This window comes from Amblyomma mixtum, chromosome 8, assembly GCF_055824585.1.
Source record: "Amblyomma mixtum isolate Tamu chromosome 8, ASM5582458v1, whole genome shotgun sequence".
Classification (NCBI taxonomy): Eukaryota; Metazoa; Arthropoda; class Arachnida; order Ixodida; family Ixodidae; genus Amblyomma; species Amblyomma mixtum.
The window spans coordinates 62,035,662-62,058,763 of record NC_143019.1 but is presented as its reverse complement, the minus strand read 5'-3'; the positions used below and the strand labels follow the sequence as shown (position 1 = coordinate 62,058,763).

At 49.0% G+C, this 23,102-nt stretch overlaps 1 protein-coding gene across 3 annotated transcripts in view; it reads left to right on the top strand.

The window, feature by feature from the left end:
* Positions 1 to 23,102, top strand: part of Cph (BCL11 transcription factor chronophage) — a 542,370-nt gene that overhangs the window by 446,562 nt on the left and 72,706 nt on the right. For all 3 annotated transcript variants that reach the window (XM_089558315.1, XM_089558314.1, XM_089558316.1), the window contains one exon: positions 21,289 to 22,014. In XM_089558315.1, the coding sequence (XP_089414441.1) occupies positions 21,289 to 22,014 (726 nt within the window). The remainder of the gene's footprint in view (positions 1 to 21,288; positions 22,015 to 23,102) is intronic.

Below are 23,102 nucleotides of genomic sequence, written 5' to 3'. Positions count from 1 at the left end.
GGTGTTAAGCGAAGTTTGCGCAGCTTTCTGAGCCTGCTGAAAATACAAACTGAGGAATTCATGCCGTTGAATGAAACAAGTAGCTCTATACTCACCAGTGTACCCGAAGAAATCTGTGTCCCCTAGCCCCAGATATTTAATCTTATTCCGCCTATGTGAGCCGGGCCAGTCTACATTACTCCCACCGTTTTTAAGGGCAGCCTTGGTTCAGGTTTACAGATTTGTTTAAAGAGATTTATTGGAGCGCAATATGACATTGCATGAAGCTAGCAGCACTCTTATTTTACAAGCATGCATTCGCCGTTTTATTAACAGGTAGTTTATATTATACGCAATAATTACTGTTCGTAAGCTTGCGACCTATGCGGCAGCTCACGCGGGTTGATCAAGCAAGGCGATGCCGCTTTGCTAGTTCAGTTGCTGCAACGAGCTGAGCCACATTGTCATGCTATTGTCATGCTATTGTCATGCCATTGTCATGCCATTGTCATGCCATTGCCGTGCCATTGCCATGCCATGTTATATTCACTGTAAAACGGTGAACAACCTTGCTCGAGCCGGATCAGACTAGCGCCAGACTCTTGAAAGAGTCAACACAGCGTTCGTAGGAAAGAGACTGTGTTCAAACAAACAAACAAACAAACAAACAAACAAACAAACAAAAACACCGAATAACATTTGAGGAGTGATAAAAAATAGAGAAAAAAATGTGAGGGAGAAGGACAGGCATGCAGAATCCCAAGTGTGTTAGTATATCGAGCTTCTTCAATGGTTTGGGCAGGGGGCTGCAGTAGCCGAAGCACATGGCGGAAACATAGGAGGCACGGATTCCGAAGATGTGATGACTGTTGCAATGCTCAATACACACCGTAAAATGCTTCTCAAGCTTAAACTGCTCGCTTATTCGCACTGAAGTTTGACGCAGAGATGTCATACGACCGTCTTGGTTTTTTTTCAATACCAGGTTTGGATGACGTACTTGCCTGATTAGTCCAGAATTCATTAGCAAACCGCGTCACCTGCAGCATCCGCGACCCGAGACAAGCAGCTTTCGCTTAACTAATACAGATGGCGCCGTCTGGTGCCTATCAGACGAACGGTAATCATACCTTTTGAAGCTGCGATCTGTGTTTGGATGGAGATGAGCCTATTTGCAGATGCTTTCTCGACTGCTTCGAAAATGCATGAGTAGTTAGCGCCAAAAACGAGGACAAAGGTGGGAGGAAGACACTTCACGAGCGCTACATCACTTCATGAATAAGATTTTAACTCGCCCAACTTTCCACCTTACTGCTTTGGGAATATTCACAAAAAACGTTGTTTTCCCCAAAGTTCAACGCGTTTCGTTCGTGTCTGCTCGAATAAAAAAAAAAAAAACCGTTTCCCGGATAGGTGCCAGACGAACCGCCGAACCAACTTGTTGCGCAAGTAAGCTGCCTTGTGCCATTCCTCCTCAGTGGAGAAAGTCACGCACCTCACGTACGCAGTGTCCGTCCCATCACCGCGATGTCCTTACAGTTCGTCCCACGACAACGTCTCTCCGGTTCTACGACGCCACGAGTGCTTTGTTTCACGAATAATTTCTTTCAGCTCCGGCGTATTCGCTTACTTGCTTGCGTACTCGCTTGTCTCCTGCGTTGGAAGCCGAATGTTAGGACGCAGCATATAAACAAATAAACAAGCAAGTGTACGTGGACACAGAAGACAAAAAGCTGTTTTCTCTGACCTTTCTCTCGAATTCGAAATTTTCTCCCCCCCCCCCCCCCCCCCCCTCTCTTTTTTTTTAATGTTATTCGCAACTCGATGTTTACAGCCTTGCACGTTGGGCAGCGTTCACTTTTTGTACGTTTTTTGTTTCATTTCTCGCGTGAAGTTTTTACGGTATACGCTCGTACTGCGTAGCCGTTGAAACCGCCGCCCTTCCCGTGTAGAACGCAAGCCCCGTCCTCTCTTTCTCTCTCTCGAGCGCCATCCAGACCGGCCGCCCCCGCGCGCTTATGTAAAATGGATTTCTGAGCTGCGCTCCCAAAGGCTCCGTTCTCTGCGTGCGTGCGTGCGTGTGAGCACCTTGTTTCTCCAGTCGCCACCTATCGGAACCGCTTTCTTTCCGCCAGCAGCAGCGAAAGGGCGTGGGTGCGAAATGCCATTCTGTGGCGGGCATCCGGCGTCCGCTATGGACTTTCTCTCTTTCTCTCTCTCTCTCTCAGCCATCTGCTCATAGGACACCATGCACTCGCACGTGTTCGTGCCTTCCATCCCAGCCGCTCTGTTGCGCTCGACACGAGAACAAGAGAATAGCCGAAACGTCCACTTCGGAGGACACCAAATCAGGCCCTCCGTCAGCTGAGCTATTCACAAGCTTGGAGCTGGTCTGCGTTTATAGAGGATTACCGCATACGCAGAGTTAAGTAATCGTAGCTGCGAGGAAAATGGGCGTTGGGAGCTAGCCTTTCATCTGAGGCCGATTTCCGGGAGTTAATACCAGAACTTCTTGGTTATTGAATAATGCAGACCAAGTACCCTCTGTGAGCGCCTCCAGGCTGTGAAGCCTAATAGTAGGTGCACGTTGTGGCCTTTGAACTGTGTGCGTTCCAGCCAGCTAGAAGACATGTCCAAATTAATTTCCCGTGCTGAACCGACGCTTGGTATTACGAGCGACGCCGTGAAAGTGGTTTAAGGCTCCGGAACAATTTCTTCGGCGAAATGTGGTGCCTTTTTAATGCGTTCGAAATATGGCGTCTTGTAAATTTCGGTACGAGGTGTTTTTACATATGCGATGGACAAATGCAGTCGCCGTAGCCCAGTACCGGACCGGAAACTTTGCGTAGGAGTAGTATCCGGGGGGGGGGGGGGGGGGGGGGAATAGGGCCAGCATGCCATAGTCCAACACATAAAGGAAGGATGTATGGAGCGAAGTAGTATATTCATTTGTGCACAAAAATATAAATTGCTAATACATAAATTCCAGGTTTAGGCGATCATTTTGAATCAGAAATTTTCCGAAGCTGTCGCCAAGTCCTAAATTGCCTGCGCCCCTTTCCATCTTTGTCTCTCTCTCTCTCTCTTCGGATCGCTTTTCAGTTCGAGCACGCCGACAGTCCTCCTCTCCACCCCCTGGCTGTCTGATGCGCGACCACAATCTCGCGAGCAGGGCCAGTCTTTATGGCCGTCCGGTCGCCTTCAATGCAAATCGCATTCAGATAGATAGACGCTTAACCCACCTCTTCCCCTCATCCGAGCGCACCTTTCTCTACTGCCTTCTCTGTTCCTTCTATCGTTCTCTTTTTCTTCGCTAAGGCGTCTTCGCGCGCTTCCACAAGGACTTGGAAGTTCACCCAAATCAGTGGGCGACCTATTCTCTCCGCTGCTATCTGCCGTTTATTCGTCCCTCTGGCGGCGTTGTTTTTGTTCTTATATCTTTGTTTCATTGCTTCTACTTCGCTTTGCCTTATTATTATTTATCGCGCGTGCGTCTCTGCCGACCCTAGAGTGGTGGGGGGTGCTGACGACGCGCGCGCAGTTTTTACACGTGGGAGTCGGAAGGAAGCCTGCTCCCCCCCTCTTCGCCTGCGCCTAAACAGCGTGCACGACCTCTTTTGTCCGTCGCTGTCTTCACTTGTTGTTCGTTTCTTGGTCGGCCGCCGGCTAAACGAAGGTTAGACGGCGGGCGGCGACGGCTCTTCGCGCATAGCATCGCGCGGTGGTGGTGTTGGCGATGTCTCCCCAAGGACGGCCCGTGGTTTGTGTGCGTGTGTGTGCGCGGTTCGGACGATAACGCGAATGGCAGTGGCGCTGTGCAAGTAAGCAGGACTGTGCGCGCGAAAACGCGCGCTGCTTTGCATTGGCGTTGTTCTCGAGCGGCCTCAGAGCGCTCTTTTTTTTTTTTTTTTTGCGCGCGTATTGTATGCTCGCGGTATTCAACTGCTCCCGGAAAAAGAGGGCTGTCGCGCTGATACGCCGCCGATGTGTTGTTCTTGTATTCTGTGTCCACTCTGTCGCGGTTGTCCGGACAGGTTGTTTGACATATCGTGTCCTGCGACGGATAGACAAAACGGCACATTGAGCGCGTTAGAAAAATCCCCCTTTCTCGATAACATTCAGCCTGTGCTTCGTGTGTTGTGCCGCAAGCTTGGGAGCAACTGGAAAATTCAGGGTGGTCTGCGCATACATGTCGTTCAGCTATAAGGGGATATCATATGCCATATCATTTTGATGAGACAGCTGGTTTTGTAAACGGAGTCACCGTCGTAGCATTTCGTAATCTAAAACGCCGGCGTTCTTCTCCTGATGATCTCCTCACGATCTCTTGATGAACGCTGAACGCTGGCGAACGCAGAAAAGATCAGCGTTGAGCTGAACGCTCCTTTACAATTGCCAGTTTGTCTTTCTGCTTCCTTTCACATTTCTGTAACGTTTGTCAGCTTTGGTCCGCTCCTATTGAATCCGTTGCCAGTTATGCATCATCGCGAATGATGCATTGTATCGTATGTCATCGCAGTCAAGAGTTCAATGTTAGCTAGAACGAAGTGCAGATTTGCGGGCCCGCTGGGGCCTTTAACGTTGCTGTACAGTGGCGGGCAAAAATGATTAGCACAAGTGATCGATCACTGGAGAGTAGTAATCGCAATTCGCGGCGCTGCGGTACACGGAAATGCCGATAACGAGAGTTTCAGGGCTTCCCAAATCCTCAGTTTTGGCGGGATGTTCACCAACGAGTCATCGCCTGCAAGTAATCCAGCTTATTATTGCGAAAGCAATACTAGTTGCACTTTCAGCCCGTCGCGTAGCGAGGCCGGTAGCTACCAATGACCATTAGCATATTGGATTGGAGTGGATTGGATAGGAGTGGATTGGATTGGATCGGATTGGAGTGGATTGGATTGGATAACCGATGCATCACCACAAGTCTAACCACAAGCACCACCACCAGCTACACTACCAGCTGTACCATGGCGTAGGTACGGATATTGCTTTCGCAATTACCGGGCTTAACCAAGCTAAGCCACAGCGAATTTTTTCTTAAGGCGCGCCGCCGGGCACTTACGCTAATGTTTTTACTGTCCAATATACCAGGAGTACTTCTTGCAGAGTTCAGCAGTATAGGTGACACCGTTTAATGAACGCATCTTTGGTGTTCTACGGTGATATAAGACAAAGACCTTGTAGTAGTCAATGTTAGTGTTCGCATCTAACAATGACGGCCGACGTCAGTACCTTTGTCTGCCTGCAAGGCTGACTCCAGCGCTAGTGCAACCGATATTGCTGCATAGACAGCCACCAAGTGGCAATCTGTCACTCGATATCGCCTGTGTATCAAATATGTACTCGTGCTCTTCGCAACCGTGTACCACTCCTCAGCGCGAGCTTGCCACGGGAAGGTTCTGCGGCAGCAGCATATTAACCATTACCTAATCTCGTATCCACATGTCCCCAGTCGCCATCGAGCGTTCAGTCATTCCCTTGCTGTCAGCACCGCCTCTGCGCGAGACTCCTTCGGCGTCGCCGCCGCACACATTTCGAAGAACAAGCGGCCTTCTGTGGCCTTTTTCGTGGAGAACTCGGCAACACGTTATTAGCTTTCACCACGTTTTTTCCTTTGTTTCTTTGTTTCCCTCGAACCTTCGGGGCTATAGAACGACGAGCCGTGCTATTCATCAGTGGATATGTGCTATGTGCCCGATTGCCGTTGGCGTCTTGTCGTGTCCATGTATCTAATAGCTCGTTACATCTCTAGTTTGCTACCATCACAGAATATAGACACGTTTGGATATAAATAAAAAGAAAGTTAATTGAAGTCATACCAAGATTTTTGAAGTATACAGACTCAGGACTAGCCGCCGCGGTGGCTCAGTGGTTACGGCGCTCGGCTGCTGGCCCGAAAGACGCGGGTTCGGCCGCGGCGGCTAGAATTTCTTTGGAGGACAAATTCTAGAGGCCCGTGTAGTGTGCGATGTCAGTGCACGTTAAAGAACCCCAGGTGGTCGAAATTTCCGGAGCCCTCCACTACGGCGTCTCTCATAGCCTTAGTCGCTTTGGGACTTTAAACCCCATAAACCAACCGACTCAGCACTAGCGCGGTTATGTAAACGTAGCCGGGATGTTGCCTCAGTCGCCATCTTGGAACGACGTCATTAGCATCAGACAAATAGTTAACGTGCCCTGACCCCCTTCAACCTCGTTCCTGCTGCGCAGCGGAAGAAAAGAAATTCTCTCGTCGTCTTTGACCCTATAGTAGGGTACAGTAGCAAAACAAAAACCACAGTGTTCAGCCCTTGCCACACGGGGTCATCTAGTATTGCGCTAACCAATGCCAGCTGTAAACGAATTTTAATTTTATTGTGTAACCTTAAATAAAATAACGAACGCATAAAATTCTTTGGTTTGTATTTTCGTCTTTTGATCGGCCTTTTGTTCAATTAACGAGGAAAGCTTGTGCAACGGTCTATTTTCTTGTCTATGTGTAAAAGTGGTGGCCATAAATGCTTAAGCAGAACTTCTGCAGATTAATGCTGTATCCGACTGTAGTTGAGCCAGGGTTAACTAGTGGGCAATTGTATAGCTTTGAGTTGGACTTTGCGGTTTAAACCGAGGACAAAAGTAAAAGTATGCCAAGTTCAGTTTTTGGCATGCGGTTCTAACCGAAAAAGGCCAGTATTCTTGGCATGCAAGGCATAGCTATATGGCTGTTAAGTACGAGTTACATTAGTTGAAAATTAACTGGCAGGGCGTAATGGAACGGGTATTGTTGAATAAGCTGTGCAGCTGTGTGATTTGAGGTACTGCTCCTCTATCTTACACTCCTCTGCAGAGCGGGAAGTAAGCACTGTTTGTTCGCCTTCATCACCCACTCAGAATGGTTAGTCGGTTAAGCAGGTTTAACAGCTGCCTGACGGACACTCACACGAAACCGTGCATGGGCGTTGCGTAAAAGTATAATGTTCTGGCTACCGCGACAACTGAGCGGCAGTTCCATTGCTGGAATACACGCGGGATGCCCCGCCCTCTCGCTCAGCACACCATGACAGCCCCAACGATGTCAACCTATATTTTATAATTCCACTTCCGTTTTTGTCTGCCGGCTATTTCATTTGACTGGGGTTAGTTTTTAATGAGAACAGAAATTCATATTAAAAGCACAACTCGAACTACTACCATTTGCGCACTAATCACTGGTAAATAGACTACTCATGTTAATAAAGCGCCTAGATTGACTCTAAGGGACTTTTTTGCACACCGAATTGCCACGTAAAAATGTTCGAAAAAGACAGTGATTGAGACGATTTGCCGAAAAAAAGAAAACAACGGAACTTGCGTTGTGAAGTAAACGCCGTGAAAAGTCAGTCTGCCGAATTTTGAAATAATAAAAGCCGCACAGTCCAGCGCCTCTGTACAGCGAATAAACTACTCTCCAGTACTCGTTTAACGTTTCCTGCCTTCCACCCTCCCTCTTGTTTTCCTTTCTCTATTCTTAAAAGTAAAATCAATTACAACATTCGTGTACGCGGCACACAGTCGCGGTAGGAACTGCGCATCTCCGACGTCTCCCTGCAAGAGGCCGCAGAAGCAGCGTGGCTGCTGGCAGACCGGTGTCGCCACCTGGGGCGCGATCACTTAACCTCCTCTGACACATCTCTCGGGGGAACACGCCGCCTCCTTCCTTCCTGGGAGCGACGCTATGTGCGTTATCCGCCGGTGCGGTGCGGACGTCGTCCGGCCGCGTCTGTGCGTACAAAGCAGACTTCTGTGCTCCCCTTCCCTCCTCTCCATACTTCCTCCTCTCCCTCCCCGAGTGCGTGGTGCGTGTGTGTGCGTGCAAGTTATTCTTGTTTCACTGCAGACTCCATAGGAAGCCACTCTCACACGCAAACACGGACTCCGCGAGTCGACAACTTCGTCGTCAGCAAGAGAAGCTGCGGAGTCAAATCCGTCTTCCTGTCTTACCAGCGGCGTCTTCTGTTTTACGCGAAGACTGGCATGGCCTCCTGGCTGCCCGCAGCGTACACTCAGACCTTCGCTTGCAAATGCTTTGCCGCTGCTGCTGACCCTGCTGCCCTGCCCTCGGCTTGGCACGAAAAAAAAAAGGCGGCTGCGTCCACGTTATGTGGGTTCGCGAAATGGCCCGTACATACGCAAGGCTTCTCGTTATTTTTTGCTTCCTCTTTTATTTTCCCGTCCGAAAGACGTGCATACAGCTGGGAAGATATCATGGCGGCCTTCGATGATGTTGCCGGTTCCTATAACAGCGCTGGCTTGCAGCAATTCTTTTCCGCCCGTCTCTCCCTTTTATGCGTGGAGGAGCCATTATCTGGCAACGCGTTGTTGTTACTTTTTCGACGACTCCATCTTTGTTTAGGCTAACCTCGAGGCTTCGCGTACACTCCTCTATCTGGGAGACGAAGACGTCAGGCATCTTGCGAGACACTCGGACGGGAGCGATTGATTGGACGACGGGCGACTATCGGCGCTGACGCATTGGGCAAGAAAACGAGTCGGAGGAAACAACGACGCGGTGGTTTTCGGGGCACTTGGTATTTCTGGCTCGTTATACATCCCGTAGCTCCCGAGAACCACGCAACAGACCACTCTCCGGCGACGGATCGAGTCATCACCTCTTCTCGCGCTTGGTGTGTGTTGTGCCCGTACCCGATCGCTGTGGCGCGCACCCATACGACGCATACATACGTATATGCTACATCTGTACGGGCGCTGCGTCGTCGTTTCCGCGGCCGAGACGTTGGAACGCGGAGAAATTAATTAACGTCCTCCCTTGTCCTCCTTCGCTGGCGGTAGATGTAAGTGCATTCGTTTCCGAACTGTGTCCTTCTGGGGCGGACGAGGTGTCAGCCGCTTTGTGATGGACGACTCCTTCGTTTCCACGTCTCTGTCGCTCTGGCTATTTTCTGCGCCCCCGGCAAGCCGCCTTCTCTGCGCTACATTCTCATTTTCGCTTCTTTTTTTTTTTTTTTTTTCTAGCGCGCGTCATACCAGTGAGGCTCTATGCGAAGGTGTCGTCGGAATAGCGCTCGTCCGATTGGTGTCGTCTGCGTGTGTATTTTCGTCGTCATATCCGTTATCGTTAATTGTCGCGTTGTTTTGCTCGCTGCTTTATTTTCTACGCCATGCTGTTCGTCCTCAATTTGTATTCCGACAAGGGGAAAAAGGTTCAGTTTCGATTTTAGAATAGCGCTGCAGGTAAAGTTTCTGGTCTGCTGGCAGGTCGCTTCTCCTGCTGCTGTGGATGATGATGATTATTACGGCAACGACTATGATGATGATACCTGCGTGTTCTAAAAAAAAAAACATGGAGGGGTCGGGGGGAGCACTGCGAGGTGTACATTGGTTTTTTCGCGCGCTAAGTTCGCTCATTTGACGCACATACAGACTAACTTAGCACTTGCTTCCGTGGATCTCTCGACCTGCTTCTGTGAGGCTAAGCTGCCTTTCACGTTTCTTGAATAGGGCGAGCTTGTCACACGCGTCGGAAGAAGCGGAGTACGGAGCCCTGGTTAAAAAAAAAATGTATATTCATGAATTGTAAGAAACGCCCGAGCTGCTAGGCGGTCGCGTGTCAGCGAAAGCTGTTTAGTGAGGAGACGTCGTCATCTGTCGCGCAATTTCTCTCGTGCTTTTTATCTTTCTGCGTTACCGTGTGCCTAAAGCCTCTCCCATTCGCGTGTCTCGCGTCTAATCTGTGCGCTTTGCTATTTCATTTTCTTCGGATAAACCCCTTTCTCATTTTCTACTTGTCAGACAGGTGGCGGTCGTGGAGAGGAGAGTTGAAGGGGCGATATCATCAACTTCCTTTGAGGGCGTTCATTTCTTCTCGGCGCGAGTAGTTGAAAATGCGCGCGGTAGCCCCGACAGCTACTTTTTCGTGACGCCAGCCAACTGCGCGCCGCGTCAACCACTGAAATCCGCGCGACGTGCATAAAACCCGCGCAGGGCTGAGCGCGAGTCTTTTTTTGCCCCTCCATTCAGGGTTTTGAAAAATCGTGCCCGCCTGCGGCACCTTGTATAATATACCCAGAGCTGAGCGTCTGCCGGCACACACAAAGCTCCCGTCCGGTCGCTTAGCGAAGCAGCGAGCAGCTGACTCTTCAACAGCTCCTGCGTATATAAGTCAGCGCTGCCCTCTTGAACGCAGTATCTTGTTGCTTACTTAAAGCCTTTCTGTCCACGTGTCGAAAAAGGAACACGCTATACAGATAGGCTCCGAGCTTTCAGCTGCTTTCATATTTAGGCATTCCTTCTTTTAGCTTGTTTTTTTTTTTTCAGTACCAGCCGTTATTAACGACCATTTTTGTCAGAACCGTCGGGGAGAGGCGCCATGCCAGAGTACATATTTCGTCCTTCTCGAAATGGGGAGTCTTCCCGAAATGGGGAGCTAATCGTTAATCAGGCTAGAATAGAGGGTCTCCCGCGATGCCTTTTAGTCCACTGGGTGACCGCGGCTATAAAAGCATAGAAGAAGCTGTGGGCGAAGTGAACACTACCGGCTCTGAAGAGCGACGCCTCGGGTTCTTCGCCATCCTTCTTAGGAGACTGGGAAGTGTGCGATGCTTTGCTCAAGTTTTTCCAGCATTGCACCGAAGTCCGCACAAAGGAGAGTGCGGCTCATGCAAGGAGTGCTTGTCGTTTGCAGATCTTACTAAATAACACGCTCCATGACCAATAGGCGGAGCCATCTAAGGCGTGTTGAAAGCGATACGCTCGCCCCCTGTTTCTTTTTTTTTTTTACATTGACTGTGGCAGGTGCTGAAAAACGACAGAAGCAATACATAGGCTCTCTAAAGGTGTGGTTTGAAAGGTATTTGGAAACGATTAAGCCTGTTTAGCTGCGTCTCAATTTTTTTCCTGCATAATTTCGGGTTGGACAGTTTGAGTTGAATGACTAGTTTGGTCGTTGCCGTTAGACTTTTGTTGTCAGCGCTATGCGAAAATCTGACTTTTTAATATAGGCATCGAAGATCTTAGAATCTAATCTAACTTGTTGTGTTCGACTCCTAAAACCTGTTGAATTTGTGCGATTGAGTTTCTACTGAATTTCTCTTTCGTTCCGCATGATTACCTTACTCGTTTGTCTTCTCTATTCTGTGTTGTAGCTGGGTTTCCCAGGACGCACGGCACCACTGGTATACTTTTCGTGACGCATGGAACCGATGGCTATCATACACGTGACAGCCTACTAACAGTTTATTATGATGTTTCGGCAACTTTAGGAGGAATGCTAAGAGCAAGTTTATTTATCTTTTACTTATTTGAAAACAAACTCTGCGCATAACATGCCCGATCTGGAGGGGTCGGTTTAACAAAAATAATACGTCACAAAAGAAAAAAAAATGGATCACATAACAGTATGCCGGCAATTAAAAGGAAAAAGCTAATCGCTGCACAACACGTCGCACTTTACTTACCAGGTGACAGAAACGGCGAATTAATCGCGAGAGAATTCTAGTCTAAAATAATTCATGGAAAGAAACTAAAATTTATATTTATTTCGTGCAAATAGAGGTGATATAGCATGATAGTGCTTACAGCGGCAGGGTCTCGTGGAATCTTGGGTGAGGTTGGATTATTAGTTCGCGGCTGGTGACTGCGAGGAACTTCGGTAACATATTCACCTTAAAGTGGAGCCTGGGGCACAAAACCCCGGACTGTGTTGCCCTGGGTCCATTCTTTCACCCACAAAGAGCACGCGGATTCGATACATTTGCGATAACTCGAAAACCGCTCTGCAACACAAGTACTATAACAGGCGCTGAGGAGGTGTTCTCTGCTGATGTATATACACTTTGGTACTTCCCTCCTCAAAGGCGTTATATATAAATAGACATCGCTTCCGGATCCATTTCCATGCTTGTAGACATACGTGTATCATGTCGTGCGAATGCTTGCAGCTTGAATGGATTTTGATGGCTTCAGCCTCGTCGCGGGGTGGGAATGTGCCTTCGTCGAGAGAGAGAGAGAAGTTGTAGAGTGAAGCGCACACTCTCGACGCGTAATGGCGCCGCCTTTGCGTCACGAGACGACTCTGGAGAGCGGCTCCGCGTTCTTCACAGGCACCAGCACTCATTGCTCTTGAAAACTGTAAAGCGAGAGAGACGCAGGTTGAGCACAGGTTGTGCTCTGAAGAAAAAAACTCTAAAACAGAGAGCGCCCCGCGCGGACCGGCTTGAAATGCTTTTTGTGTGTTTTCTCGTTTTTTTTCGCACACGCACTTGACGCGTCGTTGAATGGGAGCGCATTTCTCCGGCGTTGGCCGAAGGCGGCCGCAGAATGTGTTTACCGAGCGGTGCTCACGACTCTCTCTATTTCTTGTGTAGGCTCGTGAGCGTGATTATTTACTTCCTCACTTTTTTTCGCCCGCTGTCAGGCTTTGCGCGATCGTAGCTGTTTGCGAGATGATTCAGCGAAGTTCCAGTAGCGATATCATGTTTTGTGTGTTTGTGTAGCAATCTTTCCTCCCCCCTTTTTTTTTCTGGAAAGAAAGACTCCGCACACGAGCTTTTTTTGGCTGGTGAGGAGGTTATTACCGCAAAAACGAACGGGAGCCAGTTGTGCTTTGAGCGACCGTAATTTCAACATTCAGGCCTTCAGGCAGAAGGTGGGACGGTTAAAGTGTGCTACATGCATCCCAAGCCTATGGAAGATGTTGTTAGCCCACTTTGACAGCCATATTCGTTGCCAACGATATATCTTATTCGGGTGCATCTGAACTTGGATTTAAAGGCCGATACACAAAGCTGGTTTCAATTTCTCGCCGCAGGACCGCAGTGGAAGTCAGTTCGAGTGTCCCAAGCAGAATTTCCATGTTCATAAAAGGAAGTGCTCGCTAAGAACAAAGCAGAATGATACAGTATATGCGCTGACTTCGCAACTAGCTTTTTATTTTGTGATCCTTAGTTTCTTTCTTTCAAACAAAAACGTAGTTGGGAGCCTTGGTGTGTCGTGTTTGGTACTCCTTCGTCCGGCGTTGTCTAGTGACCGTTTTACACCATGAGCACTCACAAACTTGCCCCAGCTTTCAGTGTTACTAAAGCGTCTCTTACCTTCGTGCCGTAATGTGCTTTCAAAAAGCAAAGCAAAATCGACGTACTCCTCGAATATCGGGCGCTGTGCTGAGTGAGGAAACCGGCAAGCGACTCAAGGCGGATTTCGCGAAACCAGTAAGCAAGCATGTCTTCTGTTGTTCGCGCCGTTTCACAGTGGCAGCTTATTTCCTGTCCCTTTCAGTGTTTCTTTTCTTTTTTGTTTGTTTTCATGAATCCACACTCACCCGTACCCACGCGCCCGCAGCGTCTATTCGCCACTAAACATTCGCACGCTCGCACAAAAGCCAACAAACGAACTAAATAAAAGAAGCGGGCATAATAAAATCCGTTGGCTTATTCGTCCTAATGCTCTTTCTTTCTCCGCCCCGTCCCCGAAAAGCTTCCCGGCCGCAGTGTCCGAAAGAAGCCGAAACCGCGCACTTGGAGCTGCACTCTTGGGATCCTTCTCAGATTTGTCTCCGAATCGGTTTCGTGTCGCATCTATGCCCCTCTTCGTCGCTTACAGATACAGATATATATATCGGCGTCCAGATATATACCGGGCACCTGAGTGCGTATCAGCGCCGACTGGCATCCCGGAGCTGCCTGTATACTCGCGCCATCCACTCCATCGCGAACGCGTCAGGATGGGGAGACAGGAACGTACGGGAGAGCGACATTCGGATGAAGAGAAAATTCGCTCCCTGGATCTTGGATTCTGCTTTGGATGTGTATCTGCGAGGCATCGACTTACTGCAACATCATTTCGTTTGAGAGGGGGGGTAGGTTGCATGGCAGAATAGAGGGGGGAGGGGGAGGGGGGCTGTTTGTTGTGTAAGGTGAAAGCTGTACTCCGAGTATGAGAGCCCCAGAGAGGTAAGGGAAATCGACTTTGACAGATGGGCCGACCGCTTGGCCGCTGTCCCCTCGGCGTAGAAATGAGATCCTCCTGTATTGTTTCAATTTCCTTGACTGTTTTCTTTTTCGCGTCTACTTCGTATCGACTATCTGAAGAGAACCGTTTTGTTAAAGTGATAGAGGCGTACTTTGAGAGATTTCTATACAATGACAGCTGAGGAGTGGGGAGAGAGAGATTAAGGGGAGAGGGAGGAGGCATAAATGAGCTGGCAGTGTCGATACGCGCTTTTATTTGCTGGAGCATTCCGAGCTTCAGTTCCGACTGAAACGCTTGTCTTCTTTTGTGAACAAAGACGGTTCTTGTCCGTTTTACCCTTTTTCTATGGCTACTGCCTACGTGGGATATCATATGCCTGTGAAAAAGTGCTCTTAATACAAGCACGAACGAATGGTTGGTTCATTTATGTTTTTCTTTGATAGTTATGGCTGGCTGGGAAATTTTTTAACGGCAGAGCTGCGCGCTCCACCTATTTATTTTGTTTCTCGCTCACGTGCGAGATCATTAACGTGTAAAAAAATCAGCGACGATAAAAGCATTGAAGTTCTTTTGGTACTTGCGCTGCCTCAGGTGTTGAAAATCGCGGTGAATCATTTAGCAAGGAGAAATGAGGCGCAAAATGAAGATGAAACTGCTACATAAGTAGAGAGTTCACTTTTGTGTAGGGTCTTCGGGACTTTTTTTTCTGCGGCATACGAAAAGCAGCCGGTTCGCATTTCAGGATTTGAGAAGACCATTGTGCGAGTTCTTTAGAGTGCGAAACGTAGACATAAGAGAGGTAAAGAGGCAGATGGATGTTAACCAGATGGATGTTCTGGTTGGCTAGCCTGTACAGGGAAGAGGAATGAGGGGACTGAAAAGAGAAAGACATAGACATAATAAGGCATAGTTTGGACAGATGCCTGTGTGGTCCTGGTTTGTTTGGTTGACAAGGAGTGGCCTATTTTGAAGAAGGCGTCCCACGGTGCAAGATAAGTTTTAACCCCACGCAAAAGGGTGAACGGAATTTTATTATTACGGGCTACTTGAGTCCCCCCTCCCTTAATTTTTTTTCCCGAGAGGGTTCTCCTGCGTTTGCTTGATGGGGTTCGTTAATATTTCTGAAAATATATATAGTTTTTACACATTTTGGTGTTGGAAAATATTGGCATTTCTATTTCTCGTCATTGCTCCCCAGGTATTTTCCCAACACGTCTTAAGGTGTCGCCACAGAACACTGCATTTGCCACCCGTGGAACCTGTGCACCACACTATCGGGAGTAAGCTAACCTGTCATTGCCGCCGTTATCAGCATTTTGCGCGAACAGGGAAGCCACTGACCTCTCGCCCAGCGGATCTTCTTCCGAGCTTCACAGTGGCCGATTAGACGCCGTATGCCTCAGGGGCCTTCCGCCTTCTAGGCTTCTTTTTGTTTGTGCGGTTTATCTTCCATGCCTGTGATTTACGCCAATGCGTTGATTTACGGGAGTTATCCGTGCGCGCCCTTTTGAATTGGTCCAGCAGGTTACGCAACGAGTCGGCCAACCTCGCTCTTTCGTCTTTCATCCGGCAGTGTTAGCCGGCCTCCATCTTTATCGCCCGTCTTCATCGCACAGCTCCCTGCTTTCTTTCGGCTTCGCTAGTTTCATTTTTTGTTTGTTTTTGTTTAGAGTTCGTTCTCTCACTGCACAGATTTAAAACTGAACCGACAAAAAGCTTTTTGGCGTCCGTTTTTATATCTTGAAAGAGGCTTAGTTACGTACGGGCATAGTAATCACGGAAAACAGTGCGCAGCGTGAGTAATTCATTACAGACGATTTTGTACACACAGTTTGTCTCGGTCATCCCCAGAGCTCGAACGCACCATGACGTCACTGTAGGCCGGCCTGATGACGTCGGCGTCGCCAGCAAGCACTGGTTGTTCCTGCGAACAACCAGTGGGTTTGGTGACGTCACAATAATTGGGGAAAGTGCACTTTTACGTCACTTGATGCTTTTGGAAATGCCTAGCGGCTGCTCGGACAACATTCAAAATCCAATTAAATTATGTTCCACTCAACGCCTGCGACTGGAAATTGCTACAACGAATCTCCTTACGCCCATGGAACGAATTATATCGTTAGTTTGGGCTCTAAATTTTCTGCCTGTACCCTTTAAGATTGAAACTAATGGTAGTGTATATTCGAAAAATTGTTCATATTTAAAATAACCTTAATATTAAAAATGAGACGTAACACATGTGGATCAAAGTGCAGACACGGGGTGGTAATGTTTTATAACTTGAATTAAAAAGAAGGTAATATGGCAGAGGAGGGAACATGCTATGGGAAAAACGACAATCGCTGCTCTGCTAACATGTCAAAGTGAATATACGAATTGCAGAAAAACTTAATTGCGGGCAGCCGGTCATATTGGGTTGCGAGAGCAGTAGATTTGCTGTTACAGCGTGGATGCGGCTGCCCAAAAAGAGGAGTGCTTGGTGGCCATTATTAGGAGAGGCCTGTGTCTCAGAGTGTCGGTTGATAGGGGTCGATCCGGGCCAGCGAACGCCGTTGTTATGTTCGCATTAATGCACTCGAAGCCTGTAAAATCTACTATAAGCTCTTCAAGTTTCGACGTTGCGTTGTCGTCGCGTGACGAGAAATTTTCGGCGCATTGCATTTCGGTCAGTGTCTTCGTGTCCACACAAAGCAACCGAACCGCACTCAATGTGCAACTGGCTGGGAAATTTTCCCAGGCCGGTTTGTAGTTTCACACTTTTCTGCGTAGAAACGCTGTACAACACAGTTGGTTGGGATTGTGAGAGAGCTGTGGGTGGAGAGGGCGCAGTAGTAGCGGAGGGGGCATGAACTGAACCCAGATGATGTCAGAATTGGAAGAAGGCTTCGGCCATTTCAACTTCGTGCAGGGTGGGTGGGCACTCCGTTTGATTCGCGCTCCAAAGAGTCGCGGCATGGAATTTTCGGCCTCACCGGTTCCGAATGTCAGCGGCAGCAGTTTCGACGCTGCTATACTGGCCCGGTCCGCGGCTCACTGACTGCCTCGCAACGATGATGAGTCTCCCGCGCCCTGCGAAATTTCGCCGTCCTTGCGTCGAGTCGGTGGCGGCGCTTGCGTCCTGCTACACTCTTTGGTCCGATTGTGGTCGTGTGTGGTGGCGCGTGCGTTGCTACGAATTTTGCGTGTCCGACTTAACCGCCCCGATATGGTTCGTACGCTCGCCTGACGAACTTTCATCTCCGCATTACGCCGAACGCAGTCGAATTAGTGGCGGCTTAGTTTCTTGATTAAGGTACGTAGTGTTTCCGGAGTAACCTCTGCCAAATAAAGTATGCTGTTCGTTCTCTCTGAAAGGGTCGAATGACAAACATTTTGGGCTTTGAAGCCGACATCTTTCGAAGTGTCCGTACGTATGCTACAGAACATCTGGTTTCGATGAGAGCTTAAGGGGGAATTTCCGATACGTTCTCGCGCGTTGTACACTACCTTTTGCTACCTTTTGGTGATTACTACCTTCACCGTTCGGTACTATGGCAGGCGTAAAGTAAAGGGGGATACTTAGTTTACTGCAAATGCTTGACTTATTTTTTTTTTTTTGCATGCTGGGCACAAGAGCGTAGATGAATGTTTCAAGTGTCTTCAAAGACTTGTCCGTGCATTTCTGAAGAGCTAGTAGACATCAAAACAAAGTAGGTAAGTAGATATCAAAGATCAACTTTGCTCAATTTGTGATTTTTCAACGGCTAATTAACCGGCCTTGGCGCAATGGTGACCATAGCAGCTGATGTGTGCCCCCCCCCCCCCAAACACACACGCACACGTACACAGACACACACGCACACACGCACGCACGCACGCACGCACGCACGCACGCACGCACACACACACACACACACACACACACACACACACACACACACACACACACACACACACACACACACACACACACACATGTTTCATCCTCGAAACACAGGGCGCTCGTTGTAACCGGATATATACGACACAGATCTCAGTCCGCGGTGCGACTATGTTCCGTGTGTCTTCTCTCACACGCGGCACGCTTGGAACCCAGGCATGCAGGAGGGGCACCGGTCGGCTACGGTTCCGCGTAGTGGACACGCGCTCGACTTCCTGCATGCTACAACATCCCACCATCTCCGTCGTCTCCGCGCTCCCAAAAAGTCGCACGGCCGTGGTCGCCGAGTCCCACGCTTCTCCTCCCCCTCGTTCGCGCCAGGACCAAAGGGGGGACACTACGACGAGGGGGAAGATGCCTGTCCGGTCAAGCGTAGCGCACGCGCCAAACGGCTTTGCTCGCGGAAGCTCGGCCAGTCGAAGAGCGGCCATTCTCGCGTTGTCTTCGTCGTCCAGCTTCTAGAGAGGGTCTTGTTGCGCCTTTGTAGGCGTCGCTTCAGTTTCTGGTTCTCGTTACTGTTTCTCCTTTAGTTTCTTTGTTCTTGTGTTTGAAGTGTTCTCTCAAGAGAAATAGTTAAGACCAAGGACAACAGAAGGACCACGTTAGTCGTGTTAGTATTTTTCGATTTGCACGCAGGTCTTGGTCGACACTGCCCGCCGGTCAGGGAATGGACGCTCGACCGTAGGCATTCTCTTCCGGCGTGATCAGGGCCATGGCCGGAGGCACGCTTTTAAAGCATTTCGTTTTTTGGTTTGTTTCGCTTAAACTTTGAGGTAACTAGGGCTATCGAGCGGATCCTATGGTGACACCGTGTGATGGAACGTCTGCAGAGAATGAACTCCACCGAACATTGTTATGCTGTCTGCATATTTTTCCTGTACAAATTATATCTATTTTTGGGGAGGCGAGAGCTCGTCAAGCTACACCCCTAGCTTTTTCTCTCTGCCTCCCTCATCCTTGTGATGGAAAATAAAGGCATTATTATTATTATTATTATTATTATTATTATTATTATTATTATTATTATTATTATTATTATTATTATTATTATTATTATTATTATTACTACATATGTTTTGCTGGTTACTGTGTTCCTCTCAATGTAATCTGTGTGCAGCGCCTCAGAACTGAGACGTACATCACTTCTCAAAAATGCATAGGCCACTGGCTTTGTTGCTTGGCCACGTAGTGAGGCTCTTGTACCGTACTTTTCACTGCTTATATATAGCTCTGTAGGGATAAGGACTACAGTTCCTCTCACCGCCGACAGATTCTTAGCGTTGACGATCACACTGCAAGACCAAAAAGAAAGCGTTGTGGTGTTTGCAGCACCGTCGAGAGAGGCTGCTCCAAGAACTGCAAACGGCACTTGATGAGTGCTGAAACACTGCGTTTCCCTCACGTAACGTCTTTGTCAAAAGTAACCAGGCTGCATGGTTTGCTTCTAGCTTGTATAGTGGAGCCCTTGTGGCTTTCCTAAAGATCGAAAGGTGTTGGAAGGTAAGAAGACACTCAGTCCTTACCTTTAACGGCCATTTCAGCTTCAGGGAAGCTGTAAGGGCTCCACTGTACGAGCTAGAAGCAAACCATGTACCCTGGTTACTTTTGACAAAGACTGTACGTGTTGCGCTCGACAGTTAAACATCCTTGCATCGATTTCGGTTCTGTGAAGCCTTTCTGCGTTTTTTCGCGAACTGACGATCTACACGCAAGTCGAAATCCGAAGAAAGAAATAAGAGAGAGAAGGGTATGCAGCAGCACCGACAAACGCGCACTTATGGTTCAAACTTCCACTGAGCGCTCTCTGGATGACCAAGCAAAGCAACCGAACGGCGAGGTTCTACTTGCTGGTGCAAGTGGGCTCGCGGGTCATACTAGCATAGCCTTCGTGGTGCCACAGCGATAAAGGAGTGTTTTCTTGCCTGTCCCTGCGTCGCTTGTGGACTGTCCGAGCAAGCCGCGCCCGCTGGCCGGACGTCTTGAAACGAGATATTGCCGGAAAACACGCCCTCCTTTCTTTCTTTTTCTCTTATTTTTCCCCGGGATACTTTACGAAGTCCCGGCTCTTATTCACTTGCCTCTGCTTGAAGCGCCACAGATGTCCGCAAGATTGTCTTTGGCGCACGGAAGAACGGAGTAGAAAAATCGCTGGGAAGGTCAGTTGGGAACAAGCAGCAAGACGGGGAAGGTTATCTGTACCAGCCATCGCGCCTTCCTTCGGACGCTGGCTGTCCACGCTTTGTGCGAGCCGTCTCAAAATGATGAATGTAAAAATAAAGCAAAAGGACATCTGGAGAGGCTGGCTAGGTAAGGGTGGCTAGGAGAGGGGGAGGGAGTAAGCGAGCCCTGGGGAAGAGAGAGGGAGAGAGAGCATGTGGTCGCCACCGGTGGTGGGGCCCCGACGGTTCGAGGCGGAGGGTCAGTGGACCGACAGTGGCCGCCTTGTACAGAGCAAGTTCAGCGTGAACGATGTCGTCGCGTTCAAACGTGCAGACTGGTCCAAAGGCGGCTGAACAGATGGCTGGCAATGGCCTGCTGACACTGCTCGTTGTAGAGTTTTCTTTTTGAGCGTGTACGTTTGAGTGCTCGTTAAGAAGCCTCCGTTTTTCTGACGGGAAAACTCGACAGAGCAGGTTCAGGAGAACAAAGTGACTCGCTTCTTCGTGGACTTCTCGTTACTGTTCCTATCTCAGGGAGAAGCTGGTGACAGCCAGCTTTACGGCACACGTGGGTGAGTTAGAGCGTGTGCGCTGCAATGTTAGCTCTATGCGAAACAGACCGTGGTTGCTCCTAGACTATACCACATAACTTGCCATGTTCCGGCTGTGCCATGTCCATTACGTCATGAAGTGCGTCCGTGTCGGTGACATGATTATTTCAGTCGAGTTATCGGTAGATGGTGTAACAAGAAAAAAAAAAAACGGAAGGCGAGGGTGTTTGCCCACCTTCAGGTTAAGAAACCATGGTGAGGACCCAAGCGTGCGGAAACTTATGCTTTTTTTGTGTTTGTGTTTGTGACGCGTGCTGATTGCTTCTATGAGAGGTCGCGAAAAGACGCATCCTGTAAAACCCCTTTTGTTGGTGATGTCACGAAGAGGGAGTGAATTTCTGGTAGAGATGGGTTGCCATTGAGGTGGCTTTACTGCTAAAATTTAATTCCTGCTATAATTCAAGCATTCCGATAATCAATGTATAGCCTTTGCAGAGGAAATATGGGAAACCTTTCTTTTACTATCACTATTTTTTTTAACTTTTTTTCCGCTTAAACTACGAAGACGCGCGTGAACAAATTGTTTAGTAATTTTTTCTGTTATGCACCCTCGATGTAATATCCCCTACAAGAGAAGAGGTCTTTGATGTTCTGAAATGCTTTGATGTGGCATTGCCTCAAGCAGCTGAGTATCGAAATTTAGTTTTTCCCTTTTGTCTCTTTCTTTTCGCAGTCGAACCGGAGCACTTGTTGCAGCAGCAGGACTTCCTCACGTGCGGCGTCTGCCAGAAGGAGTTTGCGCTCTCGGACATTGTCCGCTTCATCCAGCACAAGGTCCACTCGTGCAATAAGGAGAACTGCCTCCTGTTCGACGGTGCTACAGGCGCCGGGGACGACGACTTCGACGCCGACAGGGCTGACCTGCCTGTTGGATCCGCGGCTGCCAACAACAGCAGCAACAACTCTTCGAGGCGATGTCCACCCGGATCGCAAATAGGCGGCGGATCGGCGCTGTCCTCCCTGAAGAGGGCGCACCACCACGGTTCCGGAGGCGGTACGTCGGTGACCGCGTCCTCCACCACCCCTCACCACCACCACCGCCACAACAGCAACAGCATCGGCGCAGTTGTGAACAACAACAGCAGCGGCGGCAACAACAACCACAGCCTGGACCTTGCCGATCGGCTCAAGGCAAGAATCTCGCTCGAGCCGCACGTCCACAAGTATGGCAGCGGAAGTGTCTTCGGTGGAGCGGCATCCAGGGGAGGAGGTCTGCTAGTCAACGACAACAATGGTGGTGTCGCCCCGCCGTCCTCGCCGCCCGAAGGCCACGCGGTCGTGTCCGGCGTCGGGCCCGGAGCCGGAGTCCCCCTGGCGAAGTCGCCGCCGGCGTCTTCGGTGTCACCGGTTAGGAGGCCGCCTTCGACGGTTGACGTCGGGGTCAACACCAACTACACCGGTGAGTGCGTGCATGATGACTTCTCTTTCTACCTTCTTCGGCACTTGTCTTTCCAGGCCTTCCTCGGCGCTAGTGGGTCAGCAGTCAGCAGATCATTGGCTCCTTGAGAACTAGTTAGACAACACAAAAACCGACTAACGGTCACGAAACAAGTATTAGAAGCATACGTGGCCGTGATCTCACTAATGGATCAAGAAATTATGCTAACAAAAACAAAACTTTGTGCAGTTTAATGGACGCGCACCATTTGCCACCGCTTCGTAAAATTGGTTTCACCAAGCTGTGCCGTAGAAAGAAGGAAAGTAATGGTGTATGTCTGGCCGATGACTTAGTGATCGATGAGCAGACTGCGCAGTTTCTTTTAACTTTATACTTTGCTCTAGCGAACCTTCCCTTCACAAATGCCGTTCCTTGAATCTGGAAAAGACAGCAAAAAATTGCGGCGAGAAGTCAGAAGTGCAACATATTTGTGTTAAAAGCCGTAGAACCATAGTTGTATTCATCATGAGCAGCATGCGAGCAGCATAATAGGCGAACAGAAAACAGTAGCGGCAACGAAGTAAACGGTGAAACAGGATAGTTTGCGTTGGGTAAGTTGGATTTTTAGTCTGAATAAAACCCTGCCTCATGTGCATTGGAAAAGGCGAGGCTGAACGGGACTCTCACCTTTGTACGCAGCCGCTTTTACCTTGAAAGTTTGTTATCGAGGGTTACCGTCCCACGGCTGCCGAATGACGTACGTCTTGTAAACTTCATGCCTTCCGTCTATTCCTACGACGTCAAAATAAACAACGAATGAAACGCACACACACAACATCGGGCTCTCAGCCGTTTAGAATTCGTAGGAGCTTCGGGATTAAATTCAGAGGGAAAAAACATTAAGCACCGTCGGATCTGAGCGCCGATATGCAAACTCGCATTTCTTTCTGTATTGTTTTCTGCTCAAGCTTCTTTACCAGGTCTACATCCTCTCCCATTGTTCCGAACCTTGCCGGTTCTGAAGCGAACTGCCGCGTCTATATATCGCGCAACGGTTTGTGCATATACATATATTACACTGGGCCGGGGGAGATGTCCGTAAGAAAGAA